At 45.0% G+C, this 25,707-nt stretch overlaps 1 protein-coding gene across 1 annotated transcript in view; it reads left to right on the top strand.

Annotated features, from left to right (window-relative positions):
* UPK1B (uroplakin 1B) overlaps window positions 1-17,104 on the top strand; it is a 30,583-nt gene extending 13,479 nt beyond the window's left edge. The window contains exons 3-8 of the mRNA XM_046003088.1: window positions 639-839; window positions 3,276-3,350; window positions 4,044-4,166; window positions 6,983-7,162; window positions 12,504-12,587; window positions 16,327-17,104. Coding sequence (XP_045859044.1) covers window positions 639-839; window positions 3,276-3,350; window positions 4,044-4,166; window positions 6,983-7,162; window positions 12,504-12,587; window positions 16,327-16,377 — 714 coding nt within the window. The 3' untranslated portion in view covers window positions 16,378-17,104. The remainder of the gene's footprint in view (window positions 1-638; window positions 840-3,275; window positions 3,351-4,043; window positions 4,167-6,982; window positions 7,163-12,503; window positions 12,588-16,326) is intronic.
* The last annotated feature ends 8,603 nt before the right edge of the window (window positions 17,105-25,707 follow it).

Below are 25,707 nucleotides of genomic sequence, written 5' to 3'. Positions count from 1 at the left end.
GACAGATGTTTGCATTTATATGTCCTTATCATGCAGAGGTCAATACCAGGATGTGACAGTGGCTCCGAGTCCTGGCTGTGTGGGCTCGGTGTACTGACAGAGCACTAGAGAGTCAGGATCACTGGCTCTAAGCCAGCCCTGCCTCCATCTCCACAGGACTTTGGACAAGTCATCGACTTTCAAGGCCAAGAGCCCTCATCTATAAAAGGCAGGGTGTGGGAAAGATAACCACCAAGGTTCCTTGGATATCTGGCACTGATGAGTATGACCAGGACTAGTGTCAATATTACAATTCAGGAGTTTTGGGGAATGGCAATGGAAGAGGGGCTCTGAAGTTATCTCCATACAAGAAAATGTTGTTGAGTGCTTCATGCCCCAAGGACTCTAGATGGTCTAAAATTGTCTGGGTCTTTTCCCAAATAGCAATAAGACAGAGGGATGTGTGGGAGGAAGGATGCAACTTATTAATAGGATGGAAGGAGCTGTTTGATTTCCTCATAATGTGTGTAAGTCCATGGCTTTGCGCCTATGCAGGGACAGAGTGAGTCTCTCTCATAACCCTCTCCCCACACTTCTGCACTCCTTTCCCAATGCTGCTCTCCTGACCACCGGCCTGATAGAACACCCTTTGCCCCCAGATGTGCGGCATCGCCCTGACCGCAGAGTGCATCTTCTTCGTATCTGACCAGCACAGCCTCTACCCACTGCTTGAAGCCACCGACAATGACGACATCTACGGGGCAGCCTGGATTGGCATGTTTGTCGGCATCTGCCTCTTCTGTCTGTCTGTTCTAGGCATTGTAGGCATCATGAAGTCCAACAGGAAAATTCTTCTGGCGGTGAGGCCTTAAAACTCTCTACAGTTGCCTACTGCATCGATTTTGATGGACTGTTTCTTCTTCCCTGAGACAGTGACTTGGCTTGTGGGGGAGGTGGGAGCAGAGAGAGCCAGATGAGGGGTGAAAAGGAGGTCAAGACTTGCCCTGCAGTGAAGCTTGTCCATGTGGGGGGCAAGGATGTCCTCTACTCTTGCAAGTCCAGAAGATTCCAGTACAGAGAACCCACAGGGGAGCAACCTGGAGGTGACCCTGTTGAGTATTTTCCAAATCTGTGCTTCTCTACCTGGTGTTGGCATGCCTCCAGCTGGTACAGCCAGGAGCTACCTAGGCCAAGGGAGAGACAGACTGACATGATCATTAGATATTTTTTCTCTTGACAATAAGTAGTCTAAAGTATGATTTTAATATTAATCAGTCATTGACATTTTAGGATATAAAATACAAAATATGCATGAATTTTTAAGAGAAAGCACGAGCTTTTTCAGACATTTTTGAGCTCAAGGCTGATGATTTTGTATAATGACCTGCATTTCCCATATTTTGCATTCACTCTACTTTTCAGGGACTCTAGAAAACCTTGATGTACAGCACTATAGAGTACAACTTCAGCTCCTAACCCTGTGCCCCACAGACAGGCTTCTGCCCTGAGCCACAGACAGCCAGGTCATGCCTTGCTTTGTAGATGGAAGCAAATGTGCAACCAACAGAGCTAAGAACCCTTGGTATTGGGTCTAGACCTCTATTCTCTGCCCCCATGCTCAGGACAATGGTTTCTCACACTGTGATGGGGTCCCACACCCACTCCCCACCCTGAAATAACTCTCCTATCTAAATGTCGCAGGACCTGAGTTACATCTTTACAAAACAAGCCCAGCAACCTAAGATGCTTGTTGGTTTACTTTTCCTGTGATCGAAACATTGTCCTGGCACCCAGGGAATGCAGAACATTTACATTCTCTGATTCCTTTAGCATGAGTTATTTCCAGGGCAAAAGCACCCACTTTTTCAGGCAGGGGAAAGAATGCAGGGAAATGAAGAGGAGGGGCAGGTGTCCCCAGAGACACGTTTCACCTGCATCCCGGTCTCACTTTGGGCCAGCCTTGTATGCCTGACACAGCCGAGAGAGAACATTCTTCACTGTGCCCTGCAAAGAGAAGGAGCCAGGCACCTTCCCAGGGGCTGATGGAGAAAACTTCTGCACCCGGGGGCTCCTTTCTGGAGTGTCTCTGAGGGGTTTCCGAGCCTCTTTAAGAAGAGCCATCAAAGTTCTCTCTCTCTCTCTCTTCTTTTCTCTTTTAAGGATTTTATTTTTAAGTAGTTTCTACACCCAATGTGGGTCTCAAACTCATAACCCCGAGATCAAAAGTCACATGCTCTAGGGACTGAGCCAGCCAGGTGCCCCCCATCATGAGAGCTCCTGACAAAAAACAAGTACCAAATGTTATGAGGCCTCTGATTAATCAAAGGCCATAATCTTTCTGTGACTAGTAGCTGAGTCATTAGGGCAGCCGACCTTCCGGCTCAGAGGCTCAGAGAGCCGTCCCTGCCCGGGGAGAGAGCACAGTTTTCCTTGCCCTCCCCCACGGACACTGACAGCTGCCCCCCTTCCCTGGGAGAACCCAGGGACCCGATGCGAATACGCAAGGCTGAGGAAAGCAAAGACAGACCCTTGCAAGGAGTTCCCATCCCAGATTCAGAGGCAACTTGCTGTTGAGATATTTTCCAGTCATAAACAGAGGCAGAGTGGTGGGGAGGCATCGTGCGGAAGTGTGTGTGCGCATGTGCGAGTGTGGACACACAGACACACGACGGCAACACACAGCGGGGTGTGCTCTGCTCGCCTGACCCATACCTGGGAACCCGGGGCTGAGGGACGAGAGCCGGCGCAGGCCTGCGCACCGGGAGCCTCCCGCTCCTTTCTGGGGAGACTGGACGCTTGGCAGGAGGGGCGCTGGATGTTAAACACGATCCAGTTCATCTTTTCTGACCTCTGTACTTCTAAAGTTTCAGTAAACCATAAAGAAAATTTCTCTCACTGAGAGGGAATTTATGAAGCTCTGTAGAGCGTCTGATCCACCAAGACGGTCTTGCCGGCCAGTGAAGGATCACGCGCATGCGCACATCAGTGCCTTCGCCTGCGTGTTTTTCTCAGTGAAAACAGAAATGTAGAAAAGAAATTTCTGGCAGGGCTGAGAAAGCTCGTTATTCAACGGTCATTTGTTCTCTGGGCATAAGGAGGGAATTGAGCGGATTAGCACCTGGTACCAAGTCTTGCTCCAAACAGCTGATCCACGAGGGTTTGCTGAAAAATTTCATTAGTGATTGGATGATTTGACTTAGATGAATATGCTGAAAGATATAACAATTATTTTTTAAAATTCTCTCTTTGGAAATAAATGTAATTCTTTTTTTTTCCTCCACTTGTTTCCCTTCCAGTATTTCATTCTGATGTTTATAGTATATGGCTTTGAAGTGGCGTCTTGTATCACAGCAGCAACACAGCGAGACTTCGTGAGTACAATCACAAGCACAGAGTGGAAATGATTATAGGAGTCGTCATTGTCATAACAATGTAGTAGCTGACATGTACTAAGCCCTTACTCTGTACCAGGTATGCTAATATGTGCATTAATATTAAATATACAAGTTTCCTTAATCCTCATAATAACTCCATGAAATAGGTATTATCACAGTGATCACTTTATAGATAAAGAAATGAGACTTGAAAAGGCGAGGTAACTTGTCCAAGATAACGCGGCTGGTAAGTGAAAGAGGAGAATCCTGAGTCCAGGCAGAGTGACTCCCGAGGCCCAAGCTTGTACTGCTATGCTCTTCCCACTCTGCCATGGCCATGGGCTCTTCCATAGGATAATCAACAGTCCACCACATCTAAGACTTCCTCTCAATTCAGCATCTTGTTTTCTCCCCTTTTCTCCATTTCCAAGCCTAGGCCACCGTAAAATGCCTGCCCACCCTGGTCTCACTGGGATTTGTTTGAACATGGGAACAAGGAAAACTTCTCCCTTCATGGGGACTTCAGCCATCCAGAGCCTCGCACCCATCCCACCCTTTCTTGGGGCCTCTTCGGATAGTTTTAGTCCGGAAGATAATGATCAGTGACCCTAGCAACAGGCAAGGCACATCACTTTGCTTCCTTGGTGAATGAGCTGCTAACTCTCCTTTTGTTGTCTCCTCCCACCATAGTTCACACCCAACCTCTTCCTGAAGCAGATGCTGGAGAGGTACCAAAACAATAGCCCTCCAAACAATGATGACCAATGGAAAAATAATGGAGTCACCAAAACCTGGGACAGACTCATGCTCCAGGTAATGCTTGCAGCCTTGGGGAGATAGCATTCTGTACCCAAACCAGTATCCAGGAGTGAAGGTATGGATGGCAGTGAAGTCAAAGAATGGGGAACACAGCCTCTAGGGTGGTTTCATTCAAAAAGAGATTGGAGTGGGGCCCCTGCGTGGCTCAGTGGGTTAAGCATCTGACTCTTGATTTCAGCTCGGGTCATGATCTCAGGGTTGTGAGATAGAGTCCTGTGTTGGGCTGGGCATGGAGCCTGCTTCAGATTCTCTCTCTCTCTCCCCCTGTGCCTCTCCTTTGCTGCTCACATGGACTCTCTCTCTTCTCTCCAAAAAAAAAAAAAAAAAAAAAGGAAAAGAAAGAGACTGGACATAGGCAAGTTCATTCTTCTTATCTATTCCTCCTGTGTGCACATCACTCAGTGGGACCCCTAGATCTATATTTTATTTTCGAGCCATGATGTTGATTAACTTCCATTTAGGGATAATGACACTGTTAAGAAATTTAGATAAATCACATGCACTGTCTCTTAGAAGTCAAGCATCATTTACACTGGAAGAACAAGTTTGCTTCCTCCACATCACAGTGAACTCAAGGGGCAATTATTGCCTATTTTGCTTATTTAGTACCGATGGGCTAGTCCTGCCAAGGACCTTGGACTGTGACCTGATTTGATTGTCCACTTTTCTGTCACTGGCCATTGTTAGGGCCAATTTAATGTTAAAACCTGTTTAACTATCAGGGCCTGCTTAGCCAGAGCGACTCCATATTGCCTCGGTAGCCATATTGTTGTTTACATCCACGGACTTCATTCTGGGAATAAACGCCCCAGTAGTTCCTGGTATGGTTCCGGGTATCGATTCCGGGAGTAAATGACTTAACAATAGAAGTCACATACCTTGGGTCTGCGGTTATGCCCTATAAAACCAGCCTGTGAGATCGGGAGGGGGTCGCTCTCTTTGGAGGCGGCCCTGGCCGGTCAGTCTGACTTCTAATGCTTGGCATAGAATAAAGCTTCACATAACTTTCACTTTGTCTCCGTCTTGTTCCCCTGGCTGGTCAGTCTAACTTCTAATGCTTGGCATAGAATAAGGCTTTGCATAACTTTCACTTTGTCTCAGTCTCGTTCCTTTGATAACGGACCCCAACAACCATCATACCTTATATATGAGTTTACCTTAAATATCATCAAAAATCCAAGTCTTTCAGAATATCTATTGTTACCCCTGCCTTGCTTTATGTATATGAATATCTATCCCTAACTCAACCTTAATCTGACCCAACTCTCACACTGTCCCTGCCTCCCTTTCCCCTCCACTGGCTCACAGTGCATCATCAGCAAACTCCCTTATAGCCTCTGCTCCCTCTTTGATGTCTCTTTACCCCCTAGCCTCTATCACTTCCTTCATTTATCTGAATATTCTCTTTCCAATAATTATTTTTAGCCCATTAGGACCTCCAATTCATTGCCACTTTTTTATTTTCTACCTACTTGTCTGACTATAGGTCATGTACTTTTCCCACTCCGTTAGCAAGAGCTAAGCTCTTCAAGTAAAAATGCAAACGCCCACACATCTGAAAAATCTTCTTACCAACTTCTAAAAACCCAGTCTGAACTTAACCATTTTCCCTCCAAAAGGCTAAGATCAAAATACAAGAAAATTATTTTCCTTGCCAAGGTATTTTCAGCGGCAAAATAGGATCTGCTTTAAAGACAGCTGATTTGGAGCACCTGGGTGGCTCAGTGGGTTAAGCATCTGTCTTTGGCTCAGGTCAAGATCCCGAGGTCCCAGGATTGAGCCCCGTGTTGGGCTCCCTCCTTGGCAGGGAGTCTGCTTCTTCCTCGGCCCCTCACTCTGCTTGTGCGTGCTCTCTCTCTCTCTCTCTCAAATAAGTAAATAAAATTTAAAAAGAAGTAAAGACAGTTGATTTACCATCAGATTTGTTTGAAAGTAATTCATTCTGAAAGTTGAGAGGGACCTGTAATTTTAATTTCTTCCCTTGAAACATTTTAGCAGAATTTCTGCAAAGGAAGGAAAGTGATACGAAGAATGTTTTATCCTCTGTCCTCAACTCGATCCAGAGTGTGAGGATGTAAGCGATGTGTTCCTTGATCTTCCTCTCCTATGTAGAGGCAGAGCTATATGCCACCAGGTTTGGTTATTTTTTTCCAGTTTATTTTCTCCCATTATAAATGTAATACAGAGTTACTGTAGAATATGTTCAAAGTACAGAAATGTAAAACAAGAATTACTCATTACTTCTTTACCACTGAAGATTTTAATTTTCTGACTCTCAATTTGCTCAAAAGGCATATGAGAATAATCATACCTCCCTCACATTGCTGTATCAAGATATTAGTATTAATAATTAATTAATTAGTATTGATTATTAATATTAATATTGATTAAGTAATTAATCAGTATTAATGATTGACCCTTAATAAGTAAGAGCTTACTATGGGACAGGCTCTGTACTAGACAGGTCAGGCACATTAGCTAATTTCATCCTCACAGGAACTCTGAGAAGTGTGGACTGTGAAGGGAACAAAGTCATGTTTTACAGTGAAGGAAAGTGAGGCGTAGGAGGGAGCTGAACTCATCAGAGGCTTCAGAGCTCATTAGCGGCTAGTGGAGTAACAAATGGTGAAGTATTTTGTAAGTTTTAAAATGTAGTTTATCAATACTCTCTGCTCTCCTTTGGGGAATTCTAGGAAACGCAAGATATGGTACATTTTCCATATCTTCTTTCTCCATAAAATCTCAGTTGCTACATTGATGGTTGTAGCAGGCAGCATGAAGAGAATTTTGCATCTCTGCTCTGCTGACAGGACCACTGCTGTGGTGTCAATGGCCCGTCAGACTGGCAGAGATACACATCTGCCTTCCGGACTGAGAACAATGATGCCGACTACCCCTGGCCTCGTCAGTGCTGTGTGATGAACAGTCTGAAAGAACCTCTCAACGTGGAGGCCTGCAAGCTAGGAGTGCCTGGGTACTATCACAAGCAGGTGAGTCCCCTCTGCCCAATACCTGCCAGAAGGTTTTCTGCTCTTTATGAGGGAAAGACTGGTGAACTATAGGTCATGACATCTCATGAAGAATTCTGCATCATTTTGCCCTAAATCTCACGTCAACTATTTCCTTCTCTGTCAGTAAAATGCAGATGCTAATCTAGGGCTGTTCTGGGGAAATCTACATTTCTTTTTTTTACTTTTATTTTTTTAAGATTTTATTTATTTATTTGACAGACAGAGATCACAAGTAGGCAGAGAGACAGAGGGGGAAGAAGGCTCCCCACCCAGCAGAGAGCCGGATGTGAGGCTCGATCCCAGGACCCTGGGATCATGACCTGAGCCGAAGGCGGAGGCTTTAACCCACTGAGCCACCCAAGCGCCTTGAAAATCTACATTTTAATAACAGAACAAGAGAGTGGTGATAGCAAAGTCCAACTTTGTTTAAATGCAAACCGTTTGTACAATAGAATATAGACTTGGTACTTCAAAAATATTTCCACTATGCAAAGATTGGTTCTCTTTTTGCAAAAATGTAAGTCGGGGGGGGCGGGGGGGGGCGGCGGCGCCTGGGTGGCTCAGTGGGTTAAAGCCTCTGCCTTCGGCTCACATCATGATCCCAGGGTTCTGGGATCGAGCACCGCATCGGGCTTTCTGCTCGGCGGGAAGCGTGCTTCCTCCTGTCTCTCTGCCTACTTGTGACCTCTGTCTGTCAAATAAATAAATAAAATCTTTAAAAAAAATGTAAATCAGAAGGGGTGTATACAAACAATGTTTTGCTAGCGCCAGAGCAGTGGCAATTGGCAATGGTAAATGCAGTAATGATATAACCACCCTCATTATTCTAGTGGTGATATAGGATGGTCTCAATAGAATATTAAGATAATGATTTGGGTAGAAGGCAGTTTACATACAGATGGTTTTTGAGAAGGTATTTCCAGCCTGATGGAAATGATATAATGAACCTGAAAACTAACATTTATTGAGTACCTAAAACCAGATACCATTCCAAGTGCCATATGTCTATTAACTTATTTAAGGCTCAGAGGTAGGGGTCAGTATGATTCTTATTTTATGGACGAGGAACTGAGACACAGAGGTGTAAGAAGCACCTCGCCCAAGGTCACTCAGCTAGTAAATGGTTGAGTCAGGATTCAAACCCAAGCAGTCTGGCTCAGGAGCCCAGACTGTAAGCCAAGAAAAAAACTTGGAAATATTCCCAAAAAGCCTGAGGAGAATTCTCCTATACTTGGAATCAGCCTCCGAAATGCCTCTACTGCTTTGCGAGTTACCACTTTGAGGGAAGCTGGCTGTGTGCCAGTTCATTAAATATTGAGAAATGTCAGACTCCTTAGTCTGGGAGTAAATACCACAAAGGGCACGTTCAGAATGAAGGACACCGAACAGCTCATCGTAGTGCTGTACCTGGGAGGGTGCCTGGACTAGGATCTGTTGCGTTCATCCAGAAAAGAACATGGGTGTGATGCAGATTATTTTGCAGAGTCCTTCAAAGCCACCCTTTTTAGCTTTCAGCAACTGTTGCTGCATCAGTTACATTCAGACTGCTGTAACAATTAACTGTGCTCCTTATATCACAATATGCAGTATAATGATCACTCTCAGGAGAAATAAATGCTTTCAGAATTTCAACCTTAGCGTGGGCCCACACAAACGTATCTTGATTGGATTGGATTGTGTATAGACTGTATCATCTCTGTGAACGGGCCGGAAAGGGTATTTGTCCTGAAATAATCAGCTTATCTCCCTCAGACAAGTAATGTTCTGGTAGTGAGGAAAGTCCCCATGAGTTTTGACAATGCTTCCCACCTCCTCCCATAGGGTTCCTTGATCTCACCTGTGCTTAACATTTCTACTTCCTCTCCCCACTAGCTGCACAACTACAAACTTGGCATCACGCAGCCCTACTCCCCTGCCAAAGTCCTGCACCTGAAATTCCTCTCTGTCCCTGGGTCCCTGTGCTCCTACTCTCTCAATCTCACTCATTCTTCACCCTGGACACCTTTCTGCCTTTCCCTCTCCCAGTCCCCCAGATTTCCACACACCACCGTTCTTTCTGAGTCATAGGTCCTGCTACTTCTCCTATAGCAATCCCTTTCCACCAAGTAAAATATGGCCCAGTTCTTCCTATATTTGACTTCTGTTATTGCAGCCCTGAGCCATATTGTAAGTATTTGCTCACAATCTATCTTTTCTGAGTCTCCTTGAGGACGGTGCATTACTCAATTCTACATCTTCAGTACCTCTCATACTGCCTGGCCCAGAGCAGGCACTGAGAACTGTTTGGCGGGTGGGTGGCAGAAGAGGGGAATGACTCTCTTTTTCACATCCATATTGGAGTTTTTGAAATCTACATTGCATAAATGAAGGCTAACAAAATTAGGGATGTCCTCATAGGTGTGGGGGAAAATAGAAACTAACCAGGAATTCACATAGCATGTCAGATGTAGATACATGTATTCTTACTCACGGTCCACTGCCCCAGAAATACTGTGTGCAAAATCTGATCTTTGTACCTCAGGGACATTATCACAGAACTGAGGAAGATCAAGGAAAGCAGCACAATGATAAAAGAAACAAAAAACAAAAAACACACACTCTGAGCAGGAACTAAATTAGAAGAGGTGAAAAAAATGGGGTTTTTGTCTGTGAGTTCTAAGAACAATGCCCATGTCTGTCTTGTCACCACTGATTGCCCAGCCCAGTGCCTGGCACCCGACATAAGTGGTTTCTATGGGTACCTGTTAGGATAAATGACCCCCTCCAAGGATTTTAGGAGGATCCTTGAGTAATGGATATAGGAGTGTTCCTGAACTACTGTGTCACAAATGATACTGTTGTAATCATTACTTCATGTCGGGCTCCATTCATTCTATCAACATTTATTAGGTGCCTACTTTGTGCCAGGCACTTGTGCTGGGTCCTAGAGATTTAGCCACGAGCACAAAAAGATCCCTGCCCTCGTGCTTGCTCTGTAGCATGGGAGAGAGACAACAAACAAGTTACCAAACAAATACATGATAAATTCCTGGTAGTGATAAATGCCATGAGCAGAAGTAAAGGAGGGTGAGTATATAGGGAATGACAGGAGAAAGAGCATTTTTCCCTATGGTGATCAAGAAAGGCTTTGTTGGGGGATACTTGCACAGAGTTCTGAATTAAATGGGGAAATGAGAAGATTGAGGAAGAGAGTTTTAAGCAAAGGAGGCAGCAGGTACAAAGGCCCTGAAGTGGGAGCATTCTTAGCTTTTTACAAGAACATCAAGCACATCAGTGTGGCAAGGCCAGAATGAGTGAAGGAAGAGTTGAAGACTGGGATGCTTTAGATTTTGTAGGGCTGGAATCTGTATGGAAGGATCCCCTCCTTGGGAAAAACAATTAAAAATATGCATACAGAATTAGGTACAGGGGCTTGAAATGGTCTTGTAAGTAAGCAGCCCTGAAGCTTAAGCTCATTAGCTTTACAGGGAAACAGCCTCTGGAAGAGGACACTGGGCTCACAGAGAGGGCCAGAGCCACATTAGACAGGCCCCGTAGGCCATTGTGAGGCCTCAGAATTTCATTTTAAGGGTGGTAGAGAGCCATTTCTTTTGAGCAGGGATTTGAAGTGATCTGATTTATGTTTTACAAGCATCCCTCTGGCACTGTATAAAGATAAGTAGGGTGCCAACACTGGATTCAAGCCCCAGAGAGACCAGTGAAGAGGCTGTTGTAGTTATTCTGGAAAGAGACCATAGTGGACCAAAGCAGGGGCAGGAAGTAATGAGTGTTTGGATTTGAGATGTATTTTTAAAGTAGACCCAAAAGGTTTTGCTTAAGTATTTGATGTTGGATAAGAGAAGAACAGTTAAAGATAGTTCCAATTTTTTTTTACTTGAATGAGTAGGTGAATGGAGATGCCTGTAACATAGATAGAGAAGAGTAAATGGGAGAGAAATAAAGGCTTAGCAAAACCAGGGGGCATAAGTGGGTTAACAAGGTCCTGGAACAGGATCAGAAAGATGGAACCTCACGTGGTCACCTATAGCCTCGGGGCAGGGGCTAAACTTCAAGGTCAGCCTTTTGAGGACATCTCCCTCTGGACCTCAGTGGCCCATGGAACCACGTGGCTGGAACCACCACCATGGAACCACCAGACTTCTCCCAGAGCTTTAGCACAGGTCATTCAGAGGACAGCTCCAACCTCATGCATGTGTTTTACTCCAGCAGTTTGCATGGTGACTGGAACAGAATCTGCCACGTTTAAAAAACTCACTGGATTATGGCATTCATGAATGAATGATTTGATTAATACAAAATGAATTGTTGACACACACACCTTGGCTTCTCAAAGTCTCACTAGATTCCAATAAAGATATGCTGAAATATGATCACAAATGAGAATTTAGACAGCATCAAACAGGGGTTCCTTTAATGGTTAAAAAAAACAAAACCTTTGCTATTTATAGATCAGAAGCACTTTCATTTAAGAACAAACAAATCAAAAGTACCTCTGCCCTCAAAAAAAAAAAAAAATCACCGAAAAATTCCGTAGGGAGAGAATAGTACTCAAATTTTATTAAGAATATGGGGCACCTGGGTGGCTCAGTGGGTTAAGCTTCTGCCTTTGGCTCGGGTCATGATCCCAGGGTGCTGGGATGGAGCCTCGCGTCGGGCTCTCTGCTTGGCAGGGAGCCTGCTTCTTCCTCTCTCTCTCTGCCTGCCTCTCTGACTACTTCTGATCTCTGTCTGTCAAATAAATAAATAAAATCTTAAAAAAAAACTTTAAAAAAAATACTTCATATTGTACTCTATACTACAATTTTTTTTAAGATTTTATTTATTTATTTGACAGAGAGAGAGATCACAAGTAGGCAGAGAGGCAGGCAGAGAGAGAGGAAGAAGCAGGCTCCCTGCGGAGCAGAGAGCCCCATGCGGGGCTCGATCCCAGGACCTGAGATCATGACCTGAGCCGAAGGCAGCGGCTTAATCCACTGAGCCACCCAGGCGCCCCTATACTACAATTTTTTAAAAAGAGAATACATTGCCCACATATTCAATATGAAAAAACATTAGCCTAAAATAGCAGCACCTTTGTTAGACTGAGTGATAAAGACACAAAATAATGTGATCTAGAGTAGTTGTTGAACAGGACTATGTCTGTTCCCTCAGCAAAGCCCTGTTGATACCCGCTGTTCACGGGGATGTGAAAATAGCCTAGGTATGTTAAACTAGACTTTGGGATACTCTTGATCCAACTAGAAATCTGCCTTCCCGCCCATCCCTTACATCTTCTTCTTTGGTTCATCTCTCACCCACGTGGAACCACGTGCTCTTCTAGGGGTGCTATGAACTCATCTCTGGACCCATGAACCGACACGCCTGGGGGGTTGCCTGGTTTGGATTTGCCATTCTCTGCTGGACTGTGAGTATTTCCCTGCTCTCGATAAGGAGAGAACTTGAGAAGGCCCTGGTTAACCTGACCACACCAGACAGTCTGGAAATAAAACCTCAGACCTGAGGGCAAGGCAGGAAGCTGTTGACACCAGGCCAAGGACTGTGGATTCCGTGAGCAGGTGGGGTGTTTATATCCCCTCCAGGGGAAGGGATATGCCCTACTAGCCAGATCTACTAACTAATGGGGGAGCACTTGATTGCCTCCAGCTCTCTGAATCTCATTAATTCATTAATTCATTATATCAAGATAAATGATATCAAGATACCACTTCCTGGGGAAGCTTCTAGAAAAGAAAATATACCTGGGCTCCAGTCTCTGAGATTCTGATTCATTGGATCCAGGGGCAGGACCCAAGCATTTAAAAAACCTTTTCTTTCCATATGATTCTAATTTGCTGTCAGGATTAAGAGCTGTTACATTTGGGAAGCAGGTCTAAACTTTTGATTTCAGAATCCCTTTGCACTCTCAAAAATTACTGAGGACTCTAATAAGCTTTTATTTATGGGGGCTATATCTATTTATATTTACCCTAATGGAAATTAACCCAGAATTTAAAAAAAAACATTAATTCACTTAAAATAACAATAATAAACTAATTACATGTTAACATTAACAATGTATTTTTATGGGAAAATGACTATTTTGCAAAACAAAAAACAGAAAAGTAGCATTGTTTTACATTTCTAAAAAGTTTCTTCAGTGTCTGGTTTTAACAGAAGACAGCTGGGTCCTTTTATTTGCTTCTTCACTTAATCTGTTATAGTAAGTTGCTTAGGCTGAAGGATTTGAAGAAAATCCACCCTCACGCTGATAGGTAGCTGAAAAAAAAAAAAGGAATGCTTTGATAACCTTTTCTAAAAGTAATTGTGAATAATCTTCTTTGGTACTACACAAAACTTGACAACTAGCAGGTTCTTAAGCGTTAGTTGTGATGTGGAATCTAAAACTATGTCAACAAACTTTTCAGACTCTATTATATTAAAATACATTTACATCAGTTTGTCTTACAATTTGCATAAATCATTCACCCATTCATGATTCCATAACATCGGTCATTTGGGAAAATATTGGTTCAGTGCGTTATGCTGATCTTCCAAATATTGGCTGAATTCTTTATGAGATACCAGGAAATCTGTTGCCACATTGGAAAGGACCTTTATCATGAGGATGCTATCAACTCATCATGATAGAAACAAGTTGCCTGATTTTTGCTTGAGCACCCAGATTTATCACTGGCAAGAAATACTGTCAGTTGTTTTCCTCGAAGAGACAGACTCACTTCGTAAATTTTTGAGAAAATGTCTGCCAGACATTCAATCTGAATAACTGTAGCTTGTCTATTAGTCATTTTTTTCAAGTAAAAATCACGTTTCATGAAAAAATGGCTAGTTCAGGGGCCTCTGGGTGGCTCACTCATTAAGCGTCTGCCTTCAGCTCAGGTCATGATCCCAGGATCCTGGTATGGAGTCCCATGTCATCGGACTCCCTACGCAGCAGGGTGTCTGCTTCTCCCTCTCCCTCTGCCCCTCCTCTTCTCCCTCTCCCAGCTTGGTGCTCTCTCTCTAATGAATAAATAAAATCTTAAAAAAAAAAAAAAAAGGCTAGTTCAGTATACAGTCAAGCAATCACACAAGTGTTTTTCCTTAAGACAACCATTGTTCAGTGTGCAACAAAACTGCTTTATGTATATTTTCCATTGCAAGAATATTAAAACGATATATATTCAGGGACGCCTGGGTGGCTTAGTTCATGAAGTGCCCAACTCTTAATTTCCACTCAGGTCATGTGATCTCAGAGTCTTGAGATCGAGCCCCCCATGGTGGGCTCCCCCGTCTTCTTCCACTCTCCCCTCCCCGCCACTTTACTCCAGTGCAGGAGCGCACATGCACTATCTCTCAAATAAATAAAATCTTTTTAGAAGAAGATTTTATTTATTTATTTGAGAGAAGACCAAAGAGAACAAGGTGGGAGAGTGGCAGAGGGAGAAGCGGACTCCCTTCTGAACATGGGGCTCAATCCCAGGACTCCAGGATCATGACCTGAGCCAATGGTAGATGCTTTACTGACTGAGCCCCCAGGAACCCCAATAAATAAATCTTTCCAAAAAAAAAGATGAATATTCAAAGGTAAACATTTAATAAAATTAGTATTTCTTCTGCTTCATCAAAACCAATCTCAAAATTCTAAACTTCTAAATCTCTTAAACTGCCTTTTTCTTTATTACAAGTACGTAGTTGTGAAGAATACACTGACCACTGACACAGTTTAGTGCCTCTACTTCGAATCCTAACGCGCCAGCAGTTTTACCTGCCCCTGCTTTTGCACCGTCAGTGCAAATGTGGAAAACAGTGAAAAGGGCAAATAAAGTCTTAACATTATTATGCAAATGGCCTTGACATCAGGCGCACCCATGAGGGTCTCTTGGGTGTTTGTGCACCACAGTTTAGGAAATGCTGGGTTTGGTGTGAGAAGCTGAGTGAGGCAAGAAGGAAAAGTGAGCTCCTTTGAGAGGTCTTCTGTGGTCCCTCACCCACCCTCAGGAAGTCCCACGGTGCCCCATTCCACACACACGGCCGTGTCTCCGTCACTCTGAAAAGACGTATTCGTCTGCTAAAAACCGGGGATCCAGCTGCCTTCTGTATCCTCAGAGCCTAGATGAGCACAAGCAGGTGCTTGATCGTTTGTTGAGTGAATGGCAAATGGTAACACGTTTCTATGACTTGAATGGTAACAACTTCTATGAAGTTTCTCTTTGTGCCATGCTAGCAAGAACTGTGGGATAATGTTTAAAGGTTCTAAAGGATCTCAGCTGAAACTCTTGCCATTTCCACAAGCATCAAGTGCATTTCGAGTCTATTAAGTCCCCCTGAAATTCAAAAGAGGGAAGCAAAAGGAACTAAATGTATTGAAGACCACTATGGACAAGGCATCATGTCCAATACTTTCAGCACTAAATCCCCCCAACAGTAGCTAGGTAAGGAGCCAGTCTCCTTACCCTCTCTGTGCCTCGGTCTCTTTGTAGGGTTCTGGAAGCATTCAGGGGAGTTGTAGGTGTAGCCCTCAGAACAGTGCCTGATGTACAGTAAGTTGTCAATAAACATTAGGCATTCATAGTAATAGTATTTCTTCCTCATTCCATCATCCAACTCTGGGGCAGGTGAAGAATATTATCGTTACTTTTCCAGATGCAGGGAGGGAGTGTCAGAGCTGCAACAGAACCCAGATATTCTAACCTTCCTCACCTGAGGCAGAAACCTTGAGTTCTGTGGCATTCTTCAGGGACAGCCATTCCAGGTCACAAGCATTTTTTGGAAAATAGGGGGTTCTTGGGAGGACAGGTTCAGTACTAGAAAGCAAGCAACTTGTACCTTCAAATGGTACATACAAGAAATAGGAATCCACCAGAAGTTCATTAGCCCTGATACGAAGAAGAAAGAATTTGCCTGAGGGTCTAGTTCAGCACAGACTTGAGGGGAGCAGCCCCAGCAGACAGGAATTCTAGGGCACTTTGGTGCAGGGAAGTGGGGAACAGAGATGCTATCTCTGAGCAGCAGAATAGTTACCTCTGCCCCTTGAAGTTTCTTAAGGCGAGATTACTCTTAAAAATTCAGGATCATCTAGGCCTGAGTGAACCTAACATCCTTTTTCCCCTAAGTATGAGTCATTTCTAAAACAATTCCTAATTTTTTTTTTCTTTGTATTCTAGTTTTGGGTTCTCCTGGGTACCATGTTCTACTGGAGCAGAATTGAATATTAAGAACAAAATGTCACCACCACACCACCTTCCTCCAGTGACTCTGGGCCTGGTGCTGCAAGCGAGCTCTCCTGGTAGAGCCCACGTCTGCGCCCCGTGGGGGCCCTGTGCCTCTTACTCGAACTGCCGAGGTAGAGGTGTACCCCTGGGCTCGCAGCCTCTCAAAATTCTCACTAGGGTTTTCAGTCTGGTCTAGGGTACTGCAACATTTTTATAGCCAGTAGGAAAGGGAGACTTTGGAAAGTCAATAACTACTTCTTCCATCCCCACCTATTTTTAATTTGAGGGCATAAAGACTTCCACAAGAACCTGTGTTATCTCAGCAAGCCAAGTCTGTATTTGCACAGCAAGGTTGCATGCATTTCTCCCTGCTTTCTGAAAGAGACTTGTGAAGGCTTTCATTCTTCTCAGTCTTGCCCAGGTGAGAGAATTAAGGAAAAAGTTGCTGAGAGAGATCTTTGGCCTTTGTTCTATGATGGCTTCCATCTACACAGATTCAAGTGATTCCCTTACTGCCATCTTAGAACCATTTTGTTCTTCAGGACAACGCCCAACATTGAGTTGACAGTGGTTGAAACTTCCTCTCAGACATGGCAGGGTGACCTGTGTGTTTTAAGCTCCCTTCTCCCGTCAATTCCTTTTACTGTCAAAATATTTCTCTTCTGAACTCTGTTTCCATTTGTGGTCCTGAAAGAAATTCTTACAATTCAATATTTGTCTAGTCTTATAAATAAAGAGGGCTTTTAAATATGTTCATTTTCTTTTGTTTTCACCAGTTGGCATAATTGGTCACATGGCAAAACGAGTGTTCCAATGGAAGTCTTTTAGGTTAGTGGGCATTAACGTTTAGGCGATGGAAAATGCGATCGGGTGAGGTTTCCTGCTGGATGCCCTGTAACTTTGCTGTACATTTGGAAATTCTAAATTGACTTTTACTTTTCACTCCTGCTTCACTTAGCCCAGTAGTGGGTTGGAGCTCCAGCTCCTCAATCCTTTTCCTCCTGCAAGGGAAGCATCTCGAACTTCAGCTGTGAATGATGTATCCCATGAAGGAAGTACAGGTTTTCTTCAGGGTCCTACTCACAGCCAACTCCATCACAAGGAGTGCCCCTATCCCACATTCTGGTGAGTGAGGCTGAGCCCGGGGTAGGGAGGGGCAAGGGAGGAGTGGGGTGCGGACACACCTCTGCCATGCACCTGGGGAAGAGCTAGGACAGCAGCCTGATCTTAATTCCCAGGACAGGGGGCCAAGGTTCCTGTCCTGACACTCAACCAACCTTGCCCCTCACCTTGTCTCTGCGGGGGAGTGCTTCTGCGGTCAGGATAAATGACACCTGCACTTAGCTGAGAAGGTTTTCTCCATGGTCTTTTAGAAGAGAGAAGGAGAGGGAGAGAGCTTACACGGGGCCAAGCTTTTAAATGCCTCCCATGTGTGCTGATGTCTTTTTCTTCCACTGATAACCAGATTTTCCAGTGCCTCATGCTGTCTGCTGCCTGAGCAAAGTCTGCCCCAAACCCACTTCTGACTTCCCCTCTAGGGCTTCATGCATGCTCTCAAAACTCTGTCTACCCACAAAATTCCATTCTCCTTGTGATTTGATCTCAGCTAGGTTAAGGGAAAGGCTTTGTACAGACTAATTCATACTAAGGGGTGAGTGACAACTAGTTCCCTCTCTCTTCATTTCTGTGGATTTTTCATTGGTAACTGAAAGTTTATCTCTGGTTGCTGGAATCCAAGGCAGCAGTAGGAGCAGGAAGAGCTCTCATGGGGCAAGATGGCCCTCCTGCTGCTCTCTAAATCTTACCTCTCGCCTTCTCTACCAAGAAGTACCTAGAAGGAACACAGGCCTTTAGTCAGTGCCCCTTGTCCCCTCTCCAGCTAGATTCCTAGTGGAGCCTCAGCCTCATCTTCAAAGAAGGTGCAAATTCCACTGTAAAGGTGGACAGGGTTTGATCCGCCCCAAAATCAAGTAAGTCTCTGCATGCAGGTACCCACTATGTGCAGGCCCCCAACAAGTGGGAGGATATATCTTCCAACTGAGACAAACCCAGGCCCGAGGACCCCTCTGCAGAGAATCAGCCATTCAGGCCCCTGCGCTTTCTGCTCCAGTTTAACTGCAGAGCAATTTCCACTCTGCCTAGTTCCTGCTTCCACCCCTCTCCACCTGCCGTGGTAGCCCAGCTTTCCCCTTCTGGAAGTGGGACACGAATCACCATTCAGGGCGAGGCCCAGGTCCAGCCTCAACAATGCCACCTCCAGCCCTGCTAGACCAGGGAATGGAAGACGAGCAGGGAGCCGGCAGGTTGTTGGGTTCAAGACCCACGAAGACAAAACCATCTTGAGAAAATGACACTTCTCCAACAGACCATGGGCCTGCTTATCACGTGCACAAAGAAGGATTACTGCCTAACACCCAAAATGAGTCAGTCTAACTCTGGGGTGGGTGTTATTGGGTTGCAATGCCAGAGGGGTCGTCATGGTCTCTTGGTTGGCTCATTCCTCCCAGGTGGCCACTTGGGCTCCTGGCGGGCTGTGTACAGGGAATGTCAGAAAGCCTACTGCTCAGGGGCACCTGGGTGGCTCAGTTAGGTGGCTGGCTCTTGGTTTTGCTCTGTGGTGATCTCGGGGTCTTGGGATTGAGCCCCCTCTGGGCTTAGTGGGGGAGGGGGAGTCTGTTCAGGATTCTCTCTCTCCCTCTCCCTCCCACCCTTAAAAATAAATACATAAACCTAGAATGAAAGAAAGGGAAGAAGGAAGAAAGGGACAGAGGGGGAGGGAAGCAAGGAAGGAGGGAAAGAGAGAGAGAAAGAAAGAGCAGGCCTACTGTTCAGGTTTGTAAGCCCTCCAACTTATTTTCCACATGAGCTGGAATACACAGAGAGGCTGGGATTCTGAAGAGTAGATAGACAAGAACAGATAATGGTCACGTGAGTTTGAAAATCTAATTGCCTCTCAAACCTCCACCCCGCCCCACCCCCACCCATCCCTGACAAGCGAGATGGGGCGGAGGAACTGCAAACTCAACTGCTTTCTTATCTCTATTGATTGAACAAGTGTTTCTCCTTCTGCATCTAATATTTCCTTTCCTTTGTCTTTTCTGCTTCACCACACCCAGATCCTTATCACCTTCTATGAGTGAGGCTGAATAAAAAACGAAACCCAGCCGAAGGCTAGTTGGAAGCTGTAAGGCTAGTTGCAAGCTAGGGAGTTTGCTTTCAAGTGTGACATTTTTAGAAGGCTTGAGTGGCCCCATCTAATGAGATGTACAAACATCTTGGGAACAGGCAGCATAGCTGAGAAATGCATAGTTCCCAGACCCTCCTCCAAGCAACCCTTCCCACAGTGCCCAGCCAACTCCCAACACACACACACACAACACACAGACTTAACTTCAGAGACAAACAGCCAGATCCTGGGGTTAAAGATAAAGGGTGCCATTATACCCTTTCTTTTTCCTGTGGCCTGTACCTGGAGTTCCTGCTAACAGAGAAAATGAGAGCAGCCCCTGACATTCAGAAACTAGGCTGCCCTCACCCCTAGGCCATTAGAGGTAAACAATCCTAGGGGATGCAAACAATCTCACAGAATACCGACCTCAGATAAGGTCACACGAAATGAGGCAAAGTGAGCCCGTCTCCTAATTCTGTCCAAGCACGAGTACAAGGTCGCCGTGCCACCTGCAAACCACCAAGCCCACCTTACTTTGGCCAAAATAAGTAACTGCTACGAGTTTACCGATTACAGTTCTATTTTCCTGCTAGTCCCGATGAAGAAAATGTATTCACACTCGGAATTGCCCCTGCTTTCTGACAATGTCCAATGTGGACAACACCCTGTTTGCTTAGGCCCTCCCCAAATGACCCAGCTGAAACCCAAATGCTAGAATAGGTTCTAACTCCCTTTTCCTAAGACAGTTCATGGTTCCCTATGGTGTGTTCTCCCTCACTGGAGTCATAATCCCAACTTATTTAACTTATTTAACTGCAGATGTGTTGGGGGTGGACTTTGAAGGGCACAGCCTTCTCCAGATAACTGCCCATCCCTATTTCCTCTCTCGGTGTATTTGTTGGTTGGTTAAGAACATAAGCTTTGGAGTCAGTTTTCTGGCTCCAAATCCCAGCTCTGCAGGACTTTGGCGATTTACTTAGCCTCTTGGAACCTGCTCCAGGAAAACAGTTCTAACCTCAGAGGGGACTGGAAGGGTTCTGTAAGTTATGTCAAGTGCATCAGAATGGCAACAGGCTATGAGATCCCAATAAGAAGTTATAACGTAAGTCTGGACTGAAGGCCTGTGCTTGGTTCATAATCTTTGAAACATGCCAACTAATGTCACGATACTTCAGTCTATTACAGTAGGCTTGATGACCAGATCCACTGGTGTAGATGGACTGACCCTCCAACAATAGCGGAGTAATAGCTTTACAGCAAAACTCCTACTCCACAGAAGAATGTACTAGGGTTGTCAAGATAAGACATTTTAACGGATGCATCTCATGTTCTGTGTATTACTTCTACAGTCCTCACTACAAATGAGATCTCTGCCTTGCTGAACTCACAGAGAAATCGCATCATCTCCTGACAATGTGGTATTATTCAAGGTGGGAGGACACGAGGTACTGGAGAGAGACTTGAGTTTAAGACTTCTCTCTTCCTCTTACCAACTTTGGAAGTTACGTAACTTGAATCTCTTTTTGTCTTGGCAGTACATACGTGCCTACAGGGCTACTGGAAAGTTAAAATAGACACATACACACAGAGGTAACTTGGCTAATGCAGAGCAAGCACTCAGTCATTGTTATGACACACCCTTCACCAACCTCTCTTCCAAGGCCCAAAATTACACACATATATACACACATGCACACGCACATACTCAAAATTCAGTTTTGAGTTTTCAGCTTCAAGAGCCATCAACGGGGGCACCTGGGTGGCTTAGTGGGTTAAAACCTCTGCCTTCAGCTCAGGTCATGATCCCAGGGTCCTGGGATTGAGCCCCACATAGGGCTCTCTGCTCAGCAGGGAGCCTGCTTCCTCCTCCCTCTCTCTCTCTCTACCTGCCTTTGTGCCTACTTGTGATCTCTATCTGTCAAATAAATAAATAAATAAATAATCTTAAAAAAAAAAAAAAGCCATCAGTGGAACAATGGAGCCTTTGCCTGTACAGTCCTATTCCCCGTGGGACCTCTCAGCCACTCCTTTGTGAATACGTCTGAGACATATCGGACCCTCTCAGCAGGTGTAAGGTGGTCTTCAGTGTGCTTGACACCAGTGAGGGTGGCAACAGCTTAAATGTCTAAGGTACAAAAGGATAGACTTAAAGTTTGGAATGTGACTGGCAAAAAGTACTTGTGAAATAGAACTGAATATGTTCCGTCTAGGAGGACGTGTTAATGGCTTTGCCCAGGAACTGTATATACATACAGCACATGGAGAAAGTCGAAGTTTTGAGTCTAGCAGAAAACATCTTTTATCTCTCCCAAGAGCCCCTTCACATAGCATTTGGGGTCCCTCAGGACACCTGTCCAGGAGTGGCTTGAGTGAAAGTCACGGGGCTACAGGCAGAAATACCAGGGAGGGAGTCTGGAACAAAGTTCCAAGACCAGATGAGAATGGAACATACCTTTTAGATCCCAGAAGATACCAAACTTCTCTAGGAGCTAGGACAGGGGATATATATACAGGAAAACTACCTTTAAAAATGAAAGAAGACCCCACCTCAAAAAAAAAAAAATTAAAAATGAGAGAAGCCATGATGATGGCAATATGATGTCATGGTCTTGAAGTTGGAAGACCTGAGTCTATACCCTGACCCTGTCATTTACTGGCTATGAGATTTCTCGCAAGTCCCCCACTGTTCAAAACGTCTACTTCCTTACCCACACTACTAATCTCAAGACTCAACAGGATCAATAAAGTGTGTGTAAAAACACCACCATAGCATGATAAAACTGAGGGGCAGTCTTTGGAAAACAGTGTGGAGATTCTTTAAGAAATTAAAAATAGAGCTACCCTATGACCCTGCACTTGCATTACTGGGTATTTACCCCAAAGATGCAGATGTAGTGAAAAGAAGGGCCACCTGTACCCCAATGTTCATAGCAGCAATGGCCACAGTCGCCAAACTGTGGAAAGAGCCACGATGCCCTTCAACAGATGAAGGGATAAAGAAGATATGGTCCATATACACAATGGAGTATTATGCCTCCATCAGAAAGGATGAATACCCAACTTCTGTATCAACATGGACGAGACTGGAGGAGATCATGCTGAGTGAAATAAGTCAAGCAGAGAGAGTCAATTATCATATGGTTTCCCTTACTTATGGAGCATAAGGAATAACACGGAGGACATTGGGAGAAGGAAAGGAAAAGTGAATTGGGGGAAATCGGAGGGTGAGATGAACCATGAGAGACTGTGGACTCTGAGAAACACACAGGGTTTTGGAGGGGAGGTGGGAAGGGAGTGGGTGAGCCTGGTGGTAGGTATTATGGAGGGCATGTATTGCATGGAGCACTGGGTGTGGTGCATAAACAATGAATCTTGGAACACTGAAAAAATTAAATTAAATTAAAAAGAAAAACAAAACAAACAAAAAAACCCCGAGGGGCACCTAGGTGGCTCAGTGGGTTAAGCCTCTGCCTTCGGCTCAGGTCATGATCTCAGGGTCCTGGGATTGAGCCCTGCATCGGGCTCTCTGCTCTGCAGGGAACCTGCTTCCCCTCTCTCTGCCTGCCTCTCTGCCTACTTGTGATCTCTCTCTCTCTGTCAAATAATAAAATTAAATTAAGAAAAAAAAATAAGTGGCAGGGTGAGAAAAAATAAAAACACGTAAAGTGGCATGCTGTTCATGTATTTGTGATGTCCAAACAGACCAGGCTCATGCAATCATTAGCAATTACAGGAGGCCTGTCTACAAAGCTCAAAAAGTTTGGCCTCTTTGTAGCAATTGACAGTGAAAACACACAGGGCAGGAACTGGGGAAACTTCCTTCCTTTGAGGCCAAACTCCTCTGCCTGGCTGTGAAGGGAAGCAGGAGGATGACAGCAATAAGCAAAGGTCTTAAAATTCTCTTCCACCCTGGGAAGTTGCATGATGAGGAATCTTTTTTTTTTTTTTAATATTTTATTTATTTATTTGACAGAGAGAGAGAGACTCAGCTCAAGAGGGAACACAGGCAGGGGGAGTGGGAGAGGGAGAAGCAGGCTTCCCATCGAGCAGGGAGCCCAATGCGGGGATTTGATCCCAGGACCCTGGGATCATGACCTGAGCGGAAGGCAGACGCTTCACCACCCAGGTGTCCCCATGATGAGGCACCTTGATTGAAAGAATAACCTGGGGGTGCCTGGGTGGCTCAGTCAGTTAAACATCTGCCTTCAGCTCAGGTCATGGTCTCAGAGTCCTGAGACTGAGTCATGCATCAGGCTGCCTGCTCAACCTGGAGTCTGCTTCTTCCTCTCCCTCTGTCCCTCCTCCCACTAATGCACTCTCTCTCTCGCTCTCTCTCATGCTTTCTCTCTAATTTAAAAAAAAAAATGAACTCTTAAAAAAGAATAACCTGAATGGGCGCCTGGGTGGCTCAGTGGGTTAAAGCCTCTGCCTTCAGCTCAGGTCATGATCCCAGAGTCCTGGGATCAAGCCCGCATCGGGCTCTCTGCTCAGCAGAGAGCCTGCTTCCTCCTCTCTCTCTCTCTCTGCCTGCCTCTCTGCCTACTTGTGATCTCTGTCTGTCAAATGAATAAATAAAATCTTAAAAAAAAAAAAAGAATAACCTGAAAAACAGTAATTGGCATAGAGTAGTGGTTTCTAAGACATTTCCCAAAATACACAGATGTCTTTTAGTAGCTGAAAACACACAGAGAATTTCCACATGATAGGAGTTGTATTTTGTTTCCATTTACTAAGAAACTGAATTCTCAAATATGGATCCTCAAATTCCTTTCACACAGTATATTCTCTTCCTTTATCCTGCAAACCATGACCAGGGACCAACAGCTCCGAACTGGGGATCCCTGGCATGGGCTGTTGGCAATCACAACAGTTCAGTTGGTATATGATAAGAGAATTTGGGGCAGAATGCTCAAGATTCTGCAGAAAAGAGAAAAGAGCATAGGGGAAAATGATGGAAAACCAACATTATTTCTTTGCTAACTGGAAAACAAAAACAAAAACAAAAAACAACTTTTACTTGTCCTTTCTGAGTTAAAGGTAAACCAGGCTAGCCCTAGGTAAACCTGTCCTGGTCTATAAAATGTATTTTCCTTTCAAATTCTCCTTCCCCACTTGGGAGGCGACCGCTGCCTTTCTTGGGAGCCCCAAGCCCTCCTTCCCCTCCCTCGTTCTGTTCGGGAAGGACATTATTTACACTCATCGGCTGGCACTCATTCATGTTCAAGTTGAACAATTAAAGTGTCATATTGTAATGATGGATCGGGAGAGCCTGGGGCACAGAGCCACAGTGCTTGCTGAAGAACATCCACATCTATGTTATTTATGTGTCCATTCACCCATGCAAACACAATATTAGTTCTGTGTCCGAGTATCCACCTCTGAATATTTCTATATTCCAGTACCCACCTCCTATTACCTTCCTGAGATGATCCTCCCATGCCCCTGCCCTCCACCCCAGGAAGCTCAGCAGTACTGGCTGCTTCTCTCCCAAATCACTGCCACAGCCCCAGTCAGTGCCACAGCCCCATCTTCCCCCCAAATCAAAGGCTTCCGAGCCCTGGCCTCCATCCCTTCCTATCTTATACCCAACCAGGTGTGGCCTCTGGAGGCCAGCCCTGCTGCAGCTGGCATCGATGACCAGGAAAGGAGCAGGCAGAAGAGGATGAGGAGGACAAAAGCATGATGTGGCCCAGGTAACGAGATGTAGACGCACCCGCCATGGGCCTGGACCCGGTTATACAAAGGGGCTGCACACAGGAAGAGCAGGAGAAAGGGACAGAAAGATAAAGAGAGGGAGTGGGGTAGGGGGGAGGGTGTCAGTCCAATTTGTGTTTGTTTGTTTGTTTGTTTTAAGATTTATTTATTTGACAGGCAGAGATTACAAGTAGGCAGAGAGGCAGGCAGAAAGAGAGGAGGAAGCAGGCTCTCTGCTAAGCAGAGAGCCGGATGCGGGGCTCGATCCCAGGACCCTGGGATCATGACCCGAGCCGAGGGCAGAGGTTTTAACCCACTGAGCCACCCAGGTGCCCCTAATTTGTGCGTTTCTAAACTGCTGAGGATTAAGGATACTGAAACGAACATGTCTACGGACCTCAAACAACAGTAAAAAAACCAAGATGGGGCACCCACAGCTTTTTTTAATATTTTATTACAGAGGTATTTTC

This window comes from Meles meles, chromosome 4 (assembly GCF_922984935.1).
Source record: "Meles meles chromosome 4, mMelMel3.1 paternal haplotype, whole genome shotgun sequence".
NCBI lineage: Eukaryota > Metazoa > Chordata > Mammalia > Carnivora > Mustelidae > Meles > Meles meles.
The sequence above is the reverse complement of the archived record's forward strand: the minus strand, read 5'-3'. Positions and strand labels throughout refer to the sequence as shown.